This window comes from Mugil cephalus, chromosome 11 (genome assembly GCF_022458985.1).
Source record: "Mugil cephalus isolate CIBA_MC_2020 chromosome 11, CIBA_Mcephalus_1.1, whole genome shotgun sequence".
In the NCBI taxonomy this organism is placed as follows: Eukaryota; Metazoa; Chordata; class Actinopteri; order Mugiliformes; family Mugilidae; genus Mugil; species Mugil cephalus.
The window spans coordinates 16,369,854-16,388,891 of record NC_061780.1 but is presented as its reverse complement, the minus strand read 5'-3'; the positions used below and the strand labels follow the sequence as shown (position 1 = coordinate 16,388,891).

The following is a 19,038-nucleotide window of genomic DNA, read 5'->3' as shown; positions in this document are numbered from 1 at the left end:
ACAGTGCGCCCAAAAAGCTCTGTTTAAGAGCATAATTGTAGGAAACTGTCTTTTTTCTCAATGTTTTCAAAAGGCCATCAACACACATCACCCTGTGCCATCGACCAATCTTCAATCAAATCTGAGTTACAGGTTATGCATAGGAATTGTGTCACTCTATACAATCAAGCACTGAGCAAAGTATCATTTATTTGCAGATTGCTCCCCAGTGCTTTGAATACTTATCTGCTGAAGGATGCAGTCAGTTCCTAAATCCTCTTACAAGCTGTAAAACCATATCACAATATCTCTTTAAGCCTGCAGGCTGTTTTCCCAGACATGACTTAAAGCTACTTCTAAATTAAAATTGATTTGACATTAGCGAAGTTGTGGACATTAATCTGCGTCTTTTACATTGTTCTCAAAGGTACCAGATTGGAAGAATTGAAAAAGGTGTCTATTGATGCATTGTGCCATTCTGCTAAACCCCCGTTAACAACCTTACCACCTCCACCTCCACCTCCACCGCACATGGTATTTGGTTGGTTTCCAGATACCTATGAGGAAGGCTGATATAATTCCGTTTTTTATTTATCACCATAAAAGTCCCACGACTGAGCCAATGCGGCTATGAATTAATTGAGCAAAAAGAATTGTGTGTGTCGCCAAATCTTCATCCAAATCCCATTAAAAGAAAGTCATAAAAGCAATGACATATTCCTTCATTACAACGAACGTAGCTCTGTGTAGTTTGCTCTGAAACAAACACCATAAACCAATAACTGGGACCGCATATTTGTTCTCCGGTAAAATAAATTGTCAAAGAAATTGTTCTCTGGTTTCCCCCGCTGTGCGTTTGCTGTAGTATTTCTAATTAACAGCCGACATTATAATTAAAAAAAATACAGACTTTCATTATCTGCACACAGTTCACTATGAAGTTGACAATATTTTTTTAACAAAGGGTCAGAATATGTGTTCACATAGTCGGCCTGCTGAGAAAATCTCACTGTAAGTTGAATAGCCTAAACGAATGGTATGAATGGGTCGCTCAGTGAAAGGCTGTGTGTTTTTAAGGGGTTCTAAAGGATAATGGAGCTCTATAGTAAATAAGATTTGGTGAGAGTAAGAGAAAAACTATTAAAAACAGCACCAACCTTTAACTCCACTTATGTCATCAAACTGTCCCTGCTGTATTGTGTGTCTCTAAGGGATAAAACTAAGCCCAACAAGTGTTTGTTGTTGGGATCAGATCTGTAACCTGCATACGAATCACTGCGCACTAATGCATTCTAGCTCTTAGACATGTTTCACCACTTATCAGATTTCACAGACTTGTTCCCCGGGACAGAATTGGGGGTTTGATTGGGATAGCGAGTCCTAAAGTAGGTATAGTAAATGCCACATCTAAATGTCACAGCATATTTATTCAGAAATGCCTCCAAAAACAGGGCCCGTCGTAAAACTTTGTCTTCCATCACTAATGAGCACAATAGGAACAAATATCACCCCACCATATCAACTCGCAGCCCGGCTTTTTTAGTCTCGCAATTCCATCTCAGAGGCACTCAGAATCAGTCTCAGGAGAATTTATCAGCAATCATTTATGGAGATAAACCGCTCCAAGTGGAGTAACAGCTGTGAAGCTGCTAATCAAAAAGCTTCCCAGGGGCAGGTGTGAGGAATTAGTACAATAACAACTAAAAGCGCTGATTTACACACTGCTGGTGCGCAAAACTCACTGCGCATACTTTGCGCGCTGCAGTGGAGCACGTCGGGAGTTGTTGTGACTCTTCTCGTCTCTGCCCTTTAACACGGGTAAGCCATTAATTCAGCGAGCGCTCTCATGTACGCAGATTTGTAAAATGCATGTGCGTGGCCAACCGAGCTTTACGACAACACTAGCAATTTGTTGCAAATTGCCAAATAGACTGAAGGAGGTCCCAGTTTGCTTGCATATTGTTTCATTTTCCGAACGACTACTCTGAACTTCAGACATTGCTTTCGAGCGCGGTGGCCCTCCCCCCCACGTTTCCCGACGCGACCGCCGATGGGATGTCTGGCGAGATGAAATTGTTTCCTGAAGTTGTCAGATTGCCGCACTGCTCCGTGCTCTCGTTGGATTGTAGTGTCCATCTCTCTACATCTTCTGCTGACAGCCCCACCCTTTTCCCCTCATTTCCACCCCTTCAAAAAGAGTAAACCATAATGGGTTTTATTTAATGTTTTTCCTTTTGTCTCATTTTCCAATCTGCGGCCCCATTTGTCAATGTCAGCCATGTCTAAGGCTGAGTGGGCGCAGTTTCACTCCGGCAAACAGGGCTGTTCTGACCTCAGATGATGATGTTGATCGTGGTGATGGATTGCATGAATGTAAATTCATTTGCGTAGCCGTTTCCTCCCAAAAAGAAAACACCCTTTAACCGTCTCCGTGTTTGCAATGTCGCAAACTAGGCGATATTTATGTTAGGAGTTTAACACCTGTGTGCTCATCTATCTTAATACTTCCCTTTTGTGAAGCAGTTTAGGCGGCGAGTTATAAATCATGCTTTAATCTTCACTTGTGTATGATGAACTCCTTCTCCTCTTTGCCTCCTGTCCCTGTCTGATTAGTACAATCAACCCTCTGCGTTACATTATAGGACAGTGGGGGGATATGTAAATGTTGCTGCCTGCTCTATTAGTTTACCCTAATTACATGTACTCAAAAGCGGAAAAGTGACTTGGTGCAGGTAGGACATTGAGTGCTGTAGCCGTAAAAAGGAGTGAGGCAAGTGATGCAGGCGAAGAGAACTAAGTGGTAATAGGGTCACAAGACAGGTGGTGACAGAAACGTTGCTGCGAATGATATACTCTGTGGGGGGAAGACGACCCTTGACAGACAAACTTGATCCATTGAGATGGACAAAAGATATTTCTGAACATGTCTGAAATGTGTCCCAAACTTTCTCTTCGTTGTTTCTTTTCGCCAGGGTAATACCGAGCACTTATGTCGGGACAATGTTGGGACTATTGAAAACGATTAATTCTGCTTTAGAAGTGAACCAGCGATCCATATTCTTCCCCAGTCCATCAGTTAAAAAGACTCCCATCAGAATAAAAAGCTCATTCTAAGAGTGGAAGTTATTTCCTTGGCAGCTTTGTTTAACAGCTCCCCTCCGAACTTTCAATTTACTGAATGTCAGCCAATTTTTGCTCACGCATCAATACAGTTTTAGAGTTTGTCCTCTATTGTCCTACGTGGCTGTGAGCATGTAGGGGGGGAGCGCACATATAGCAGGCTGTATGGGCTACCATTGAACCTGAAACAGAATCCACGATGGTGGAAAGCTTGGATTGACTTTGATTTCTAATTCAGTATTGATCCAATAGCTTGCTGACCTGTCTGAATAATTTAACTGTTTGGAGTTTACGGGCAGACGCTGTGTGGTGTGGAATCGTTATTTAGTGTGCAATTTTGACAACCGCAGGTCACTGGGAACATCAAATCTTTGAGCAATAGATAGATTTTCTTGCTCCTTGAGGGTTTTTTTAAGCGTATGTACCTCTGAACCGAACTGGTTGAAAGCTCACGAATCTCAGTCAAGTTTAATTTAGAATTTTTACGATTTAAGTGTTTCTAATTTACATATTTCTACACTAGCTGCAGAAGCTTTTAAAATCTAACAAATTCACAATCAACTACAAAAGAAACACAGCTCCAGAACAAAATTCACCAAGTCTCTCGTCTTATGCGCACACACACACGAACGCACTGATTCCGGCTTCAGCATTTGACACGTCAATAAACGACAGATGTTTTGAAGTATCCTGCTCCGTCAAAACGATTTCCTTCGCATACATTATGCATGCACACCACACAAATTAGCCACCATATTGCTTGATGAAACAGTTTTAAATGGGTTTTCGTCAGCAAGAACCAATTCTGACACGGCCGGAGGGGCACAGTAGGGAAGTGTTACGCTGAGATTAGGTCCCGGGCCATCAGTTTTCATGCTTACAGTGGAGGGTTGACAAACTGATCACGCAACTGTCCTCACAGGCAAACATGAGTTTACTGGAAATCGCTCGGCCAGGCTAGATTATGGAATCGATGGTTAGGGTTGTTGGAGAAAAAAAGTGCAGTGTTTTCATCTTGATTCATATTTAGTATTCGTCAAAAATACCTTGCATGACCAATATTCCGCATTGCTGCAACATGTTAATTATTTGATTACTTAACTTCACAGACATCTCATCTACATACAGTTTTACATACAGTAGGTCATGTGAGAATCACGCTATAAATCATCGGCAGCGCCAGTATTCATGCAATTATGAGCGTGCCTGTGGTTAGTTGCATTAATCTTCCCTTTTGGGAGCTCATGTTTGCATGTAAATGTAATTGTGGTGTTTGCAGTGGATGGAAGCTGGTGCCTTGCTGAGATGATCACAATGTCTGTGGATTGTGTTTATATTGGCTAACTATGTTCAGATGTTTCTTTATTGCTTATACTATAAAAATGATAATTCAAATTCAAGCACATCACATCAAACACAAGCTGGTAATAGTAAAAGTGCAAACGATGTGGGATAATAATTGTTTTTATCGTTATTATTGTGATTTACTTTTTGATCTTTTTTCCATTTTTATTTCTAACCACCACCAGAGCGCGGCATGTCTCTAACTGTTGCTTAAGACAGTAAGACAGTATTAAGACAACGAGCTGTGAAGTCCAAGGAACCCTCTGTAGACCTCCATGATAAAATCACAGTGAGGCACAGATCAGAGCAGGGTTGGAAAACCATTTCTAAAGCTATTTGTGTTCCCAGGGGCACGGTGACCCCAATAATTGTGAAACAGAATAAGTTTGTTAAGTAATGAGTTGACAGGGACCAACAGAGCATCAGAATTCCTCAGTGAAGATGAAAGAACCTCTTGCAAGGAAGCCCTTCTCTGCAGCACTCCTTCAAACGGGCCTTTAAGTTAGAGCAACTACTGCTCTTGAGTAAAAGGCACACGACATCCTGCTTGTGCTTTGTCAAATGGTGTTTAATGGACTCCAAGCACAGATGACTACCAGCCACTACTCAACACCTGATTAATCCCATCCCTGCAGCCAAGCACAGTGGTGGCAACATTATGGTGTTTTCGAGCAGCAGGGATGGAGACATCCCCCTGACCTGACCGCCGCACGAATGCATTCAAATGCAGTCAAAAGATCCAGTTCCAGAGCGCAGTGACCTGGCAAACGGTTCACCTATGTGCACGAGGGTAAACCGAAGCACGCAGCCAAAAAACGGCTGCCACGGCTTCAGGAAAAAGTCTCTGATTGTTCATGAGTGGCTAGACATGAATCAAACATCCGGGGAGAGACCAAAACATAGCAGTTCAGACCATCTGCCTAAAAGAATACAGTCCCAAAATGTAGGTATTCAAATTCCTTTAGAAACTAAAGCTAGAACTGGAAGTTGTAGAAGTTGTAATTGGATTGGTGCGAAAATGACTTCTACAGTCTACTGAAATAAGGGTATGAATGCTTTTTTTAAAATGAGAAATTCCTATTATTATTTTGAAATGAGCAAAAAAAAAAATATAAAAATCACATTTTGAGTTTTTCCATTATGGGTAACGGTGTGTTGAAGACTTTCCAGGGTCTAAGAAATTTAAATATATAATTTCTTGACGATTGTTTTTTCTTTGCACCAGAAGACGCAAAGCATGACAAACCAAGAGAGACAGATATTGATATTTTTTTTTCTTTTCTTTTTTTTTTTTAAATTAAGAACCGAAAAACATCATGGAACAGGAGAAAGTAACTAACCACCCCCCGAACACACTCATCCTCTGCATATTTATGAAAATTGTGCAACACATGCACAGTTACATCAGTGCGAGTATGCATGCAGCCAAAACATACACAGTTGTTGCGGGTATAGATGTCACGTAAATAAACAGTAAGAATATGTTTTTCCCCAGTGCACATCCTGCATTATGTAGCACCCAAACATTCATAAATGAAACAATGTAATTCCACAGAGGAAAGTACAAGGGGGGCGACAACTTAAAGTAGAGCACTGCAGCCTTGTCAAGGTTGAACTTAAGGCGGCAGGGAGACATCCTGTTAAAAAGTGGGGCTCATGGGAGGAGAGAGAGAGAGAGAGAGATATGAGGAATTCTGGTAGTGTTGTGTTTTGAGTGTTGTCAGGATGGCAGCATCGGGTAAAGCCGGGGGACGTGATACTACAAGCGAAAGATGGAGCACGGGGGCCAGAGGAAAGGTCCTCAGGCCTGAGTACTGTCAAATCCCGAGAGATGGGTTTCATGACAGATGGCTTTCTGGATTCTTAAGAGCAGCATATGCGGTCAGGGGTGAATTCAAAGATTAGGTCAGAATAGATGGGGGAACATAGACTGCTTTTAGACGGGAACAATAGGTCTCGGAGGAGGCATCTTGTTGCTAAGAATGTTTTCCCTTCATAGTGGTTGTCGCTTGATGGGAAGGAACATCCTCTGGTTTAATGTCAAGGGAATCAGGGTGGTTCAACAATTACGTTCTTGGCATTATCTAAGTTCAGCTTCAGTTTCTTGGAAAGGGAAGTGACTTTGAGGGTTTTGGCAGTGCACCTGGTGATCTATAATTAAAGACCTTATTATAATGACATGCTTTTGCAGTTTCTCCCGGTATTAATGGGTTCTTGTGTTTTTGTTTATTCCCGAATTGTGATTTGAATATGCAGATTTGCTTGGCAGAGCTGCAAACAAACATGGCACATCGGTGCAGGACTCGTCACGGAAAACGCGCGGCGTCGCTCGGTCCCCAGGAGGCCAGTCAAATGTGGGCTCCCTTTTTCCGGGACTGACAGGCTCGCGGGGTGACTGTGGCTCGGGAGGCGGCGCAGGTCATTCCCTGGCTCAGTCCCAGCTCCTCCTGTCCACACGTCTTAAGTGTCCTTGGGCGAGACACCGAAAGACGCTCTAAGTTTCTCCTGATGGCTAAAAGCATCGAAATAAAAATGCGCTCCGGTTTATGAGTTCAAACCCCCGATATAAACACGGCCGTGTTGTGAATTTGCAACGTAAACATTTAAACGAAACGCCTCGGGCTCGGTGGTTTGCAGCATGCATGCCGGATGCATGTCACTGTAGCTCGCGATACGTGTTGACAGTACAAAAACTTTTTGAATGACGTGCTGCCAATTTTATTCCAGCAACCACTTGGAGAAGAGTCTCCAGCTTCTGATGGACAGAGTGGATGACATGAGCCAAGACATTGTCAAGTATAACACCTACAGCCGCAACCTGAGCAAGCAACAGCAGCAGAAGCATCAGGTAACTCCCGCACACACACACACATTCTCACACTCATACAAAGGCTTTCAGAAACCGATGTGCACACACACCACCTACACAGTGAGCAAGCAACAGAAACGTCAGCTTTCCAGCATGCATGAAAAAGGAAAAACACACACGCGCTCACTCATATAGGGGCATTCACAAACAGATGCATCCGCAGCCACAGTCTCAGCAGGAAAACAGCAGGTATATTTCTGTCAAGACATGGACACAACCAATTGCAGCTATAATCACAGCAGGAAAGCACCGGGTAGCACGAACGGACACGCAAAGAACAAATTATAGTCTTCCAGACTCGTACTGTAATGTACGTGTACCCATAGAGGATCCACAGCAGTGAGTCCAGTACACAGCAATTGTTAAATAAACATTTACTATCAGTCTTAACCACGGCACATGTAGCAGGGAGAGAACGAGCTCGGCAAGAAATGCACGAACCGAACTAATTAAACACGTTATCGAAAGTTATTAAACACCTTTTTGAACATCTGAAATTTACTGGCATAAAAGAATTATAATTGCTCCAATCTAGTCTGGCAGTATTAATTTAAATGCATAAAGTCATGTTCAACTTGAACCATGCGTCTGCTACCTCATTTCTTCTGTCGAGGAAGACGTCTTTTTCATCACTAAAGAGGCTCCTTCTGTGATGGAGCCAAAGTAGCATTTATCCTTATGTGAAGAAGATGAGGTTTAGAAGGTTAAATCCCGCCGGTCATGCTCAGAGAATCAAATACACTCAAAAGCTGGTGTTAATAAATCGAGTCACTCTAATGAGTAAGAGATAATGTTCTTGTTTTCATTCTCGGTACCAGAGAGACACTTAGCGACTCGGGATTCGTTTCGTAGCGAGACATAAATGCACCGTCACAAATGTTCTCTGTATGCAGACTCAAAGATGAACACGCCACCTACAAGAACAAAGTCAGCCAGAGGCACAAGAAAACCGGAACATCTCACACACACACACACACAGCTAAAGAGCGAGCCACACACCGCCCGCACCGGCAGTCTTAGCCAGTCGCATCCTAAACATCCTGCAACGCATGCAAACACAAAACCGCCACACACTCGGCTACACACACATTACTCAGGAAAATGGAAGCACGGAGGCAGAGTGTGACTCAGTAATGCGCGCGCAAACGCACACCTACATTAAAAACAACTGCGTTGTTCAGTCGTACCGCTCTGCGAGTGGAAATGAGAAACCGTCTAAAGTATTAATGCTGATCCGGACTGAGTCATCATCATCATCTCTCGCCAACGGCGGACGAGGCCGCGGCCAAGTTCGCGCACATTAGGCAGACTCACAGCAGACATGCATCCGTGGTCGCAGGTTGTCCTCAGCGCGCACGCGAGACGGAAACACGCGGCTGCGTACCTACACCCTCCCCGGGCCATTCACCCACACACCAGCCATTACGATCCATCACCCTCTAACACACCGACCTTCTCATCATCGCAGCCCTCGAGCATTAACCCAGACGCACGCACATATTCTCACGTCGTACACGGTATCACACGGACAAGTCCTGTAATGGTGTCTGCTTTTTTTTTTGGGCTTCACACGACCCTCTACAGTGAACAAATAGCGCGCACACAGAGGAGAAGAAAGTGAGCCTCGATTAAAGCTTTCAGACATCTACAGTATTTGCTCCATGTAATCTGGCGCTATTGACCCTGCTGCTTCCCAGAAAAATGGAACCTTATTAATCATCATAGAAAGTTGCAAAAAGACATTCTGCTGAGACGGCTACTTTTTTTTTTTTCCCATTTACAGTCCTCTGAATTTGGTAAATAGCAGGTTCCCAGGCACAATCTGTGGCCCGAGTTAGTCTGTGTAACAGGAAATGTATGTCTCACTCCAAATGATTCATTCATTTTCACATCCACAGAAACGCCCCAGCACTTTGCAGTGTATTAATTATGGAGCCGTGTGTTTATCCCATGAATCATGATCCATGGTTGCTCATTCAACTACAATTAAAATATTTAAACAACCTTATTTATGAGATCAAGTCTTCGTTTTCTATCAGCGCAAAATAAACACACGATGGATCTCAAGCCAAGTGCGTGTGGTAGTGGCAGAGGATTTTATACTGAATGTGTGTGTTTATACAGCAGACGAAAAGCAAAGGTATTTGTTTATTAGTAGTTTATTGTTTTTGTGCAAAGCATGTGTGAAGAATTGTATACTATTTTGCATATATTACCATATTTTAGGTACCGGTACTTTATGGACATACATGCATAACATAAAGCAACTCTTATATAACAGAAACAAATATTCAAGGGTTCATTATGTTTGCGCTGCATAAACTTACAGAATGAATGGAGTAACAGATCTATTTAATCTATAAAGTATTACCAGTTTAGCCTTTTAAGCCAGTCCGGCCTCACCACGCACAACTTATTTTTTGGTCTGGAACTGCTCTGTTGGAATCTGATTATGCTCCAGCAATCGAATCAGCTTCATGTGGTGATGGACAGAAGAGTAACGGCAACGTGTCATCTGTGACCCCTCTAGCTAAAATATTAAGAAAAGTTTGCTGTCAGAGAAGTGAGCGGTTTATAGCGTGCTGTCATGTCTGTCGTAAAAAGATATTGACAGGAAAGTAACAATTAACAGTGTTTGGTGAGAATGCCTAGACTGCTTAAGTGTAATTTATAGTACTGCGGTACGTTGACACTTAGACGTAACCTGACGTGCACGTTCCCAGAAATGTAACTACGCGTCGCAGCAACGTGGACTGTAACGAAACGCATTTCCTCCTCCTCTCTCTGTTCTGTGCTGATGTGATTTCAGTAAAAGTAGCTATTGATCCAGATTTATTAACTTCAACTCCAACATGGGCCGCTCAGCTTGTCTCGCATGTTGTGTGAAGCACAGAGCGACCCTCCGCACAGCCTGGCCAGTCGCCGCCTAGTGTTTCAGTGGTGCAATTACAGAACAATACGTACACACCAGCGTATATGTATCATTGCTTTCTAAGGAGTAACAACATACGTCATCAGTGTACTGGTGGACTATAAGTTACGCTTTAATGTCACATACTTTGCTGCTCTGATTGGTTGTTGGACTACTCAGTTGCACGCGCAAGTATTTTTTCCTCTGTATCTGCTGAAGCCTGAACCTTAATGAAATCCCAATGGAGTGTTACCACACTCACTTTCTGATAATAACCGAGCCTGGCTATGACAGGCTATTACCAGTATGCATGGTGAATTGTGCGATAATACTAAAATAAGATACAGAAGCAACAATATCTCTATGGGGAAAAGGTCATCTGTTAAATTGTGTCTGGGTTAGTTTGCAGGTTAAACACAGTGTATAAAGGGTCAGTGGTAATATTAACACGCAGAGGTTGTTGAACTCCAACATGAAAACATACTAGTGCAGAAGCTAGCATGCAAATTTTATAATAAAAGAGACCTGAGGCGCAAGGGGACCAGAAGATAATGAGAATTAAAACAAAATGTGGCCCACACAAACGGACTGAGAGCGAGAGGACCAGCACAAGCGGCAACATGATACTTTATCAATTAACGAGCTGCTGTGGAGGAAAAGAGAAGAGCTCAAAATATGACATTCTCCTGGGAACCAAGTCATTGAAACTAAATCCAAAATTAATTCATTTATATGCTTCAAAGATTAATTTGTAGAAATAATTGAAAGCCCCATTTTCACCTCCTGGAGTTGCAATACAATGTTCTGCAAGCCTGCTGGACTCTGCGTCGGCAGATAATAATAATTTTGTTAATCTCTCCATGTAAATCGCATCCAAATAGTTTTTGCATTGTCATTTAATAGCCCACATTTTTTTCCTCTTTTTTTTTAATTATCAACTCCCCACATGATTAGAGCCGTTGGCCATTTCAAATATTTACACACAACCTCGCGACCGGCGGCGGCGCGTCGAGCTACCTGATCGGAATAGATCATAACGAACCGTGAGTTTTGAGCCAATGCGGCGAGGCTGGGGGGATGCCGCAGCACATTTTCAGAAACACACTGTCCTGTGGCGATGCTTCTCTGCAGCGGGTCCTGAAAGGCCTGTGAAGTTAAAGGGTAAAAACGAATACAGAGAAGCTGTGTGTGAGAGAACTGCTGGGCCAGGATTATTTTCCACCGAGGCACCAACCTCAGACATAAAGCCTGAGCTAACGCGAGCGTCTGGACCCCGGTTCAATTGAAAAACCGCTGTTCGCGCGCACCATGCAACGTGGCAGAGATCAGGAGGGAGGCGGCCAAAGAGGGCTCAAAGGAGGCGGTTCCATACTTTGAAAGGGAGAAGATGCTTTGTAAAGAAGCAAAAGTGCAAAAGCATGTTTTCAGACTCTGCCCACGGTTATACGTTAGGATTTTGATTATGCACGGTCCTGCTGTGGCATTTAATTCGAGCAAACATCCGTTTTTCATTTTTCCTATTGTTTGTTTTTGTCGTATCCGTTTTATTTTTAAATCAGTTACCCGTACAGGTGTGTTGTGGGATGTTTGGCTGAAAACAACAAGTCGCCCCCACGTTGCCCTCTCCCTCTCCCTCTGCCTCCACCTCCCCTTCCCCCCCCGGTCTGTGTCAGTCTCTCCTCCATCTCGCCAAATTAACAAGGCTTTTAGGATCTCCGGAGACCCGGCACCTCGCTGATTTACTGACTGTCAGCCCTCCACAAATCACTCCATTCCTGTCAGCGCGTATAACTCCTCTCTGTCTTCCCCGCTTCTTTTTTTTTTTCATTACCACGTTTCTCTACATCTCACTTCCTTCCTGTTACAGTTTCCATTGCCTGTCTCCCTCTTTGTTTGCATCTGCTCCGCGCCCCCCTGCTCGTCTCTGACTATATGTCTCTCCTCTTGTTACTTAGCCTTCCCCCGTTCCTTCGTACCTTTTTCTCCCCTCCCACTCTTTCACTTCCATCATCCTTCTTTTCTCACCTGCTTCCTATATACGCTCCTTCTTCCCCGTCTCTTTTTTCTGTTATATATTGCCACTCCGCACTCCCCCCTCCTCTCTCCGTGCTATTAGTTTTTGTCCTCTCCCTGTTCCCCTACTAATGTCACCCATCTTTCTCTTCACCTCTCTCCCTCCAGTACCTCCAGAGGCGCCAGCAGGAGAACGCCCAGCGGCAGAGCAGAGGGGAGCCCCCGCTGCCTGAGGAGGACATCAGTAAAATGTTCAAACCCCCTCAGCCGCCGCCGCGCATGGACACGCTGCTCATTGCAGGTACGCACGCAACACAGACACACACACACACACACACACACACACACACACACACACACGCACACACTCGCACACACTCGCACAACCTCCGCCCCCCTCTCCCCTCCTCCCTTCTCCTTCCCCGTGTCTCCAAACTCCATCCGCCGCCTCTGCTCCCCTCACAGGAGCTCTGGTTCTGTTTTGTAATTATCTCCGCCATTATCTCGAAATTACATTAATTTAAAGTTTATTGACTCAATCTCCAACTCGACCGCCCCTTTCCCCCCGCTGTTTCATGCCGCTCAGCTCTCCCCCGCCTCCTGACAACATTCTGATCCTTCCGTTTACTCCGTTCACCACTAATTTGATGTTTTGCTGTGCTGCTGTTTTCTTCCCCTCCTCCGCCTGTTTGCGTGTGCGCACATGTGCATGTATGTACGTCTGTGTCTGTGTATATTTTTTGTGTGTTTGTGTGCGTGTGTGTGTTTTTTTTTGTTTTTTTTTTTTTTGGTGTATGTGTGTGGGCGCGTGGTTGCGTGTTGCTCCCCTCCAACAGGGCAAATTAACACATACTGCCAGAATGTGAAGGAATTCACATCGCAGAACCTCGGGAAGCTGTTCATGGCGGAGGCTCTCCAGGGCCACAACTGAAGGAGACGCAAAAACGAATCTACGAAAGAGAGGAAGTGCTCGGACGCAGAGTGCGGGGAAAAGTGAGCGAGATGCAAAACCCCCTCGCAGATGACCGGAGGAACATCTCATTAATTTGTCTATTTAGAAATTATTCATCGTTTTTATGCCTAACCCACCCTGTACACACATTTTGCCCGTTGATCATTTGGTTTGGATTTAAATAAAAGTCTTGCATCTCTATCCATCTCCGTCTCTTTGTATTTTATCGCAGTTGGACTGCATTTTGCTTTTCATGATAATTCTGCACATGCTCAAGCATTGTGTGCAGATATTAATACACTAAAGTGGAGCTTAATACAGAATAATTACAGAGTAATTACCTTTCTATTGCTACATGCCTAGTAGAACCAATTAACCATGAATTTGCTGTGTGTCGGTTCACATGTTGGGAACATTGATGCAGCAAAATTATCAGTGAAAGTTGAAAATGAAATGAAATGCCGGTCTCCCACAGATCCCCCCGTCTCACTGCGCTCAACAGACTTTTGATTGTTGTTGTTTTTCCTGAAGGGAAATTACGCGACGCACCAGAATCTGCTTTTCTTCTACACTGAGAGCAATTAGCACCTGTTTATTTTTAGGAGTCCCAGTAGCGAAGTTTGGCATCAAGCAAAGATTTGTTTTTTGTTTTGTTTTTTTGAGGTTGCTAGACAACACAGCAGGTGTGCCAAATTACAAGCTGAGATAAACTGTCACATGCACTAGGTGGCTTTCCTTATGTAGTGACTGCGTGTTTGTTGACAAGAAAACGCATAAAATAATTGATTGGCAATTTGAGATGAATCCCCAAATAGGGCATTAAGAGTAAAGTTGCTGCATTTTGTTTCTTTATTTAATAGTTATTGATGGTAATTGAAGTCAGTGCCCTGGAGACGAGCGGATTTGCTAACTTAAGTCATTGTCAAACGCTACATTTCAGTTACATTTGCACAAATAGTGAAAATGATGTCCAGACAAAAGCCATTTTCAATATTTCTTGGCATCACCTCCCCAACCTGTAGGTATTTCCTGGTAAACACTGAAACCCTGGCTGTGTATCTGTGCTGGCCAGTATGCTGTTACTACTTGTCCACAACGTCGCTGTTGGAAATGTTTGCAATACAAGCAAGAAATTGATTTTGCACGACATCCACAGTGTCAACCTTGGATTCTTGTCCCCGAGAACCACAGTCATCGCTGGAAGAATAAGCATCTAAAAAGTCCTTATTTTGGTTAAAGAGATTTGTATGAAATTGTCTATTTTAATTCATTTTCATGAATCAAAATAGGATTTGTTCAATGAAAGCACAAATATGACTGTCAGGTTCACCTTCTTCCAAACCTTTATTTTGTTTCAGGAAATTACTTTTATATTTGTTATTATTTATTTATTCTCTTGGTTTAATAAAAGGGCAGCAACAGTCTGCCTTCAGGACGCCCATCTCCACTACCTGGATAGAAACTCACTTCCTGGTTAAATAATAATAAGCCAATTAGTAACGTTACTTTAACAAAAAAAAAAAAAAAAAAAAAACAAGTCCCGGCTAAAAATGTAACTGTTCTTAGGCATACTAAGCTAAAATTGAATCTTTGCATACTAACTTGGTCACAGTGTCATGTCGGTGTGTGCAGCTACACTGATGAGCCACAACATTAAAACCACAAACTGATTAATCCCACAGTATCTGAGGGATGCACTGGAACAAGTCTGATCCACAGAGGCCCTTCCTGATCAAAGTTGATTCACTCGACATGTGGAATATAATATGGCTGTGTTGTGTCATCTATGGAGCAGAGATTACTCAGGTGACATCAATGAGTAAGTGATTCCCAGTTGGAGGTGCTTGTACCCCAGGGGGTAGTTCCAAGCATGGGATGATTAATATGGTCTGTAGAGGCTCCTCTCCTCAACCCATAGGACCAGTTAACGTCATCCTGTTTCCAGACGCCACAGGACGCCCTCAGAAGGTCCATGTCCGTTCACTGATGAGTCACAACTGATTTGGAGGCACAAAGATAGACCTACACAATGTTACTATGGTCATAATGTTATGCCTGATTGGGGTAAATTGTTTACATTTTTCATGATCTTTGTGAGATGTGTCAGTGTGCAACTGTTTGATAATCAATGCAGTGTAAGTTGAATGTCACGAGTTTGTGGCAATGTACTTGACACAGATAATTTGACATGATTTTAGTGTAGTATACAGTGCACTCTATCAGGGAGGAGAATTTGAAATGTGTGTATATATATATATGCTTTTTCTGCCCCTGCCCCCCATTAAATAGGCAGCAGTGCAAATCGGCCAAAAGTGTGAAATTAAAAATAAAAACTTATGCTAATTCTTCCAACATTTCATGCTACAATAGCCTATTAATCCTAGAAGGGGGGATTCTGGTAGAGCTGCACCCTCCAGACATTTAGGGGGGAAAAAAAAAATGTCCTCCTTTGAATTTGTTCATTCGCAGCCTAGAAACAAATTGTAGGTTGATGCAGCTTTTGTCAATCAGTAACCAGTCCTCTGAAGAATCCTCGAACAACTCGGAAACCTTAACCACTAGCTCGCTCTGAAGCCTTCTGCGCGATGGCTGCCTTGGTGTTGATCCTCCACGAAGCTTCGCGTGGCTCCGAATTACCCCTCGAATCATAAAAAGCGCAGCTCATTTGTGGAGCTTGTCACCGGTGTCCACTCCATCCAACGCCAGGAAGCTGAGTGATGGCTCTTCTTGCTTCATTTAATAAAGAATCTGCCTGAGTTCACTCTACAATAATTACATGCGACTCTCATCCTGCTGCGCGCTCCGTTCTTCCTCGACCTGTGGTTAAACAGCACCATCTAATTCAGCGGGTGATGTTATTTAACTTGTCATCAGCTTCGCCCGGTCGAGTAATAACTTGTAGTGCTCCTGCCTGTCATCACCACATTGTCATTAACAATAATTACAAGTCAACCAACAAGATAAACGCTTATTGGAACAGCAACTCTCGAGCCGGAAATGATTTCTTCCCTAAATCATAACATGTTTCCCTGACATGCTGGCAGGAGGGGAAATATTAATTCACTACAGAGGGCTCAGTTGATATTTATTAATTAAGGTATCTGCTACTTTGACAAGCACACCTGTGCTTAAGATTGATGTGTCCTATGATGAGAGCTACTTCTACCCAGCAGGTATTGATTGACTTTTGAATAGCGGCTTCTGGATCTTGGTTGTTTATAATTCCGAAGCCATGCCGTAGGTTGACGTTGCCCTTGAGTGCTGGCTGGGTCACAGCCTCCACTGTCCCTAATCCAGAGATGTGTGAGGAATTGCAAACCTTTGAATGCCCTCAACCCAACCACGAGCGTTGTGTGAGGCCGCCGTGGCGCCACTCAGCCCTGCGGAGTGCAAACTCGGTGACAGAGGTGCAGCTGGTATTTAAAGCGACAGTGTTTTGATTGTAGGGGAAGGCAGTTTGGACTGGATCATGCAGTCACAACAGGGCTCAAGGGCAGTAGAGTGGAGGTGCATGAACTGACGCTGTGCTTCCACATTACTCCGAAGAACTATAAATCATGACACTGGCTGTGTTGGTCAATAAAAGCTAAAAGGAAGGTTTAACCCAAATATAATAGAAGGGTCGGGTTAGAAACCTTTCTTTCTAAATTCGTTTCTCAAGTTTCTCATTAGAAAAAAATAAAAACTATATATATATTTATACACACAGCTGCCACTTTAAATCTAAATTGTGTGTGGCTACCTTGTGCCTGACTCATCTGGGCATGCTTTCAAGATTCAAGATCACTCTATTGAAATTGAGGAAATTATTTTGTCCAAGAATAACGAGATAAGAACAGAACATATATGAACACGACATATATATAAGAATAAAATAAAAATAAGGACGATGCAGAGGTAAAAAATTACAAAAAATGTACAACTTACATGAAATATAGAGGGTATGCAGGTGACGTCACAGCCAGCGAAGTCTCCATGGTTACGGCCACTGAATGTCAAAAAGTGGCAGTTGAGCATGGAAGTTAGCGCAATTAGTTTGAAACATATGCCTTAACAAAGTCTAAGTTGTAAAATTAATTATGAAAAAGGTTTAAAATCTGTATTTGAAAAGCAGTCAGAGATATATTTTTACAGATATCACCAACAGCCAAAGAAAAGAGAAGTAAATGGATCACTGCACTAGGAAGAAACGACTGGAATCCTGGTGCTGTGGTTCACATTTAGTGTCAGGTAATATTAATTTATGCTGTATTTTTTCATGAAATCATACTTTAAGTCCTTAACTTGCGTTATGGAGGGCTGCCAGATATGTTTGTCGATGTTGTTGTTTTGGCGAACGGTAACTGTGTCAATTATACATAAAAATAAAACAATAAACGGAATATTTGTGTTCACTCCTCGTGAAGCTAGCTAGCGTTACTTACCAGTAAACCTCTTAGCATTAGCATCTTTTATTTAGCTACATTTATCATAACTGAAATGAACTAAACCTTAAACTGAAGCTAATCCACTTTCCCAAATCCATACTAGTTCGTATGGATCATTGTTGAGTCCAGTTGTCCTTAATTTGACCTGTTGATCCACATTTTCCATGTCTCGCTGTATTTACTGCTACATTCCACGGTGTATTTGCCACTCAGGAGGGTGTGGCTCCGGGTGCCAGTGACGTCATGAATACAGTAAATAAAACATTTTAGCTGAAGTGCCTGAGCGTAAGACACACACAGCCACCCGAGAGTGTCCTGTGGGACTAGCACAAGGATGTTGGTTGTCGGGGGCATTGGTGTCCCTTGTGGAATTTTTATGGAGCATTATGGAGGTCTGGGACTAATCCACGTTTTTTTTTTTTTTTTTTTTTAAAGTGGTTCCTGAACATTGTCCTGCTGAGTAATGCTTAGTCAGCAACTACTTTTAGGTGGGTGCTATGTGCCTAAATAACCTTCACATAAATGTCTGGTCCAAAGATTTCCCAGCAGAGCATTACATAGTAATGAGATGATCAATATTATTTCACCTGTCAGTGCTCTTAATGTTACGGCTGATTGGAGTAAATATCAGACGCTTTAAAGCGCCGTAGCTGGTGCACATAGCATGGTATTAGAGCTTTAGCATTCATAACTAATGCATGAAGTCCATGAAAGGTTTGGGCTTACATTCACAAATCATCGTGGCTTTGTAGATGAGCGGGATTCACTTACTAGGCCTTCACCACTACATAGAAGTCCACTGATAAAAGTTAGGGATTAAGGATTTGATTAATAACATTCTATCTAAATACTATATGAGTTTTATTTTATTTATGCTGTTTTATTAAATGCTGTACTTTGTGTGTTTGTCAATGCTTGAATTTTGCTTATTGTATGTTTCTTGTATTTGGATGTTTGCTTTTTTTTTTTTTTTTTTTTTTTTAATGTGTCCATTGATGTTTCGGTCCATTGCTTCATTCGCCTGTTCCTTTCTGTAAAGTGTCCTTGGGTGACTTGAAAGGCACTTCTTAAATAAAATGTACTATTATTATTATTACTAATCAATGCACAATTACATTTGTGTAATCACTGTTTTCTACATTATCATGTTTCAGGATGCCTAAATATGTGTCGCTTTAAATGATAATATCTAACAAGTAATTACACAGTGACAGGCTGAACAGATGACAGGTCCATTGTTACTGTTTGTGTCTGTTGGACTTCAGATTGTCTTAGACGTGCATACAATACCCCAAAGACCTTCCAAACCAGCTTTGATGTCACATATAAAAGTATGTGTGTGTCAGACTAGACAGATGCATGCATCCTTCTACACAGTAAAGCGACCATACGCAAACTGAATATTTAGATGTAGAAATGTTAA

At 42.6% G+C, this 19,038-nt stretch overlaps 1 protein-coding gene across 1 annotated transcript in view; it reads left to right on the top strand.

Moving 5' to 3' along the window:
- LOC125016473 (eukaryotic translation initiation factor 3 subunit H) overlaps positions 1–13,389 on the top strand; it is a 54,028-nt gene extending 40,639 nt beyond the window's left edge. The window contains exons 6-8 of the mRNA XM_047598981.1: positions 7,171–7,291; positions 12,405–12,537; positions 13,073–13,389. Coding sequence (XP_047454937.1) covers positions 7,171–7,291; positions 12,405–12,537; positions 13,073–13,167 — 349 coding nt within the window. The 3' untranslated portion in view covers positions 13,168–13,389. The remainder of the gene's footprint in view (positions 1–7,170; positions 7,292–12,404; positions 12,538–13,072) is intronic.
- Positions 13,390–19,038: the final 5,649 nt, after the last annotated feature.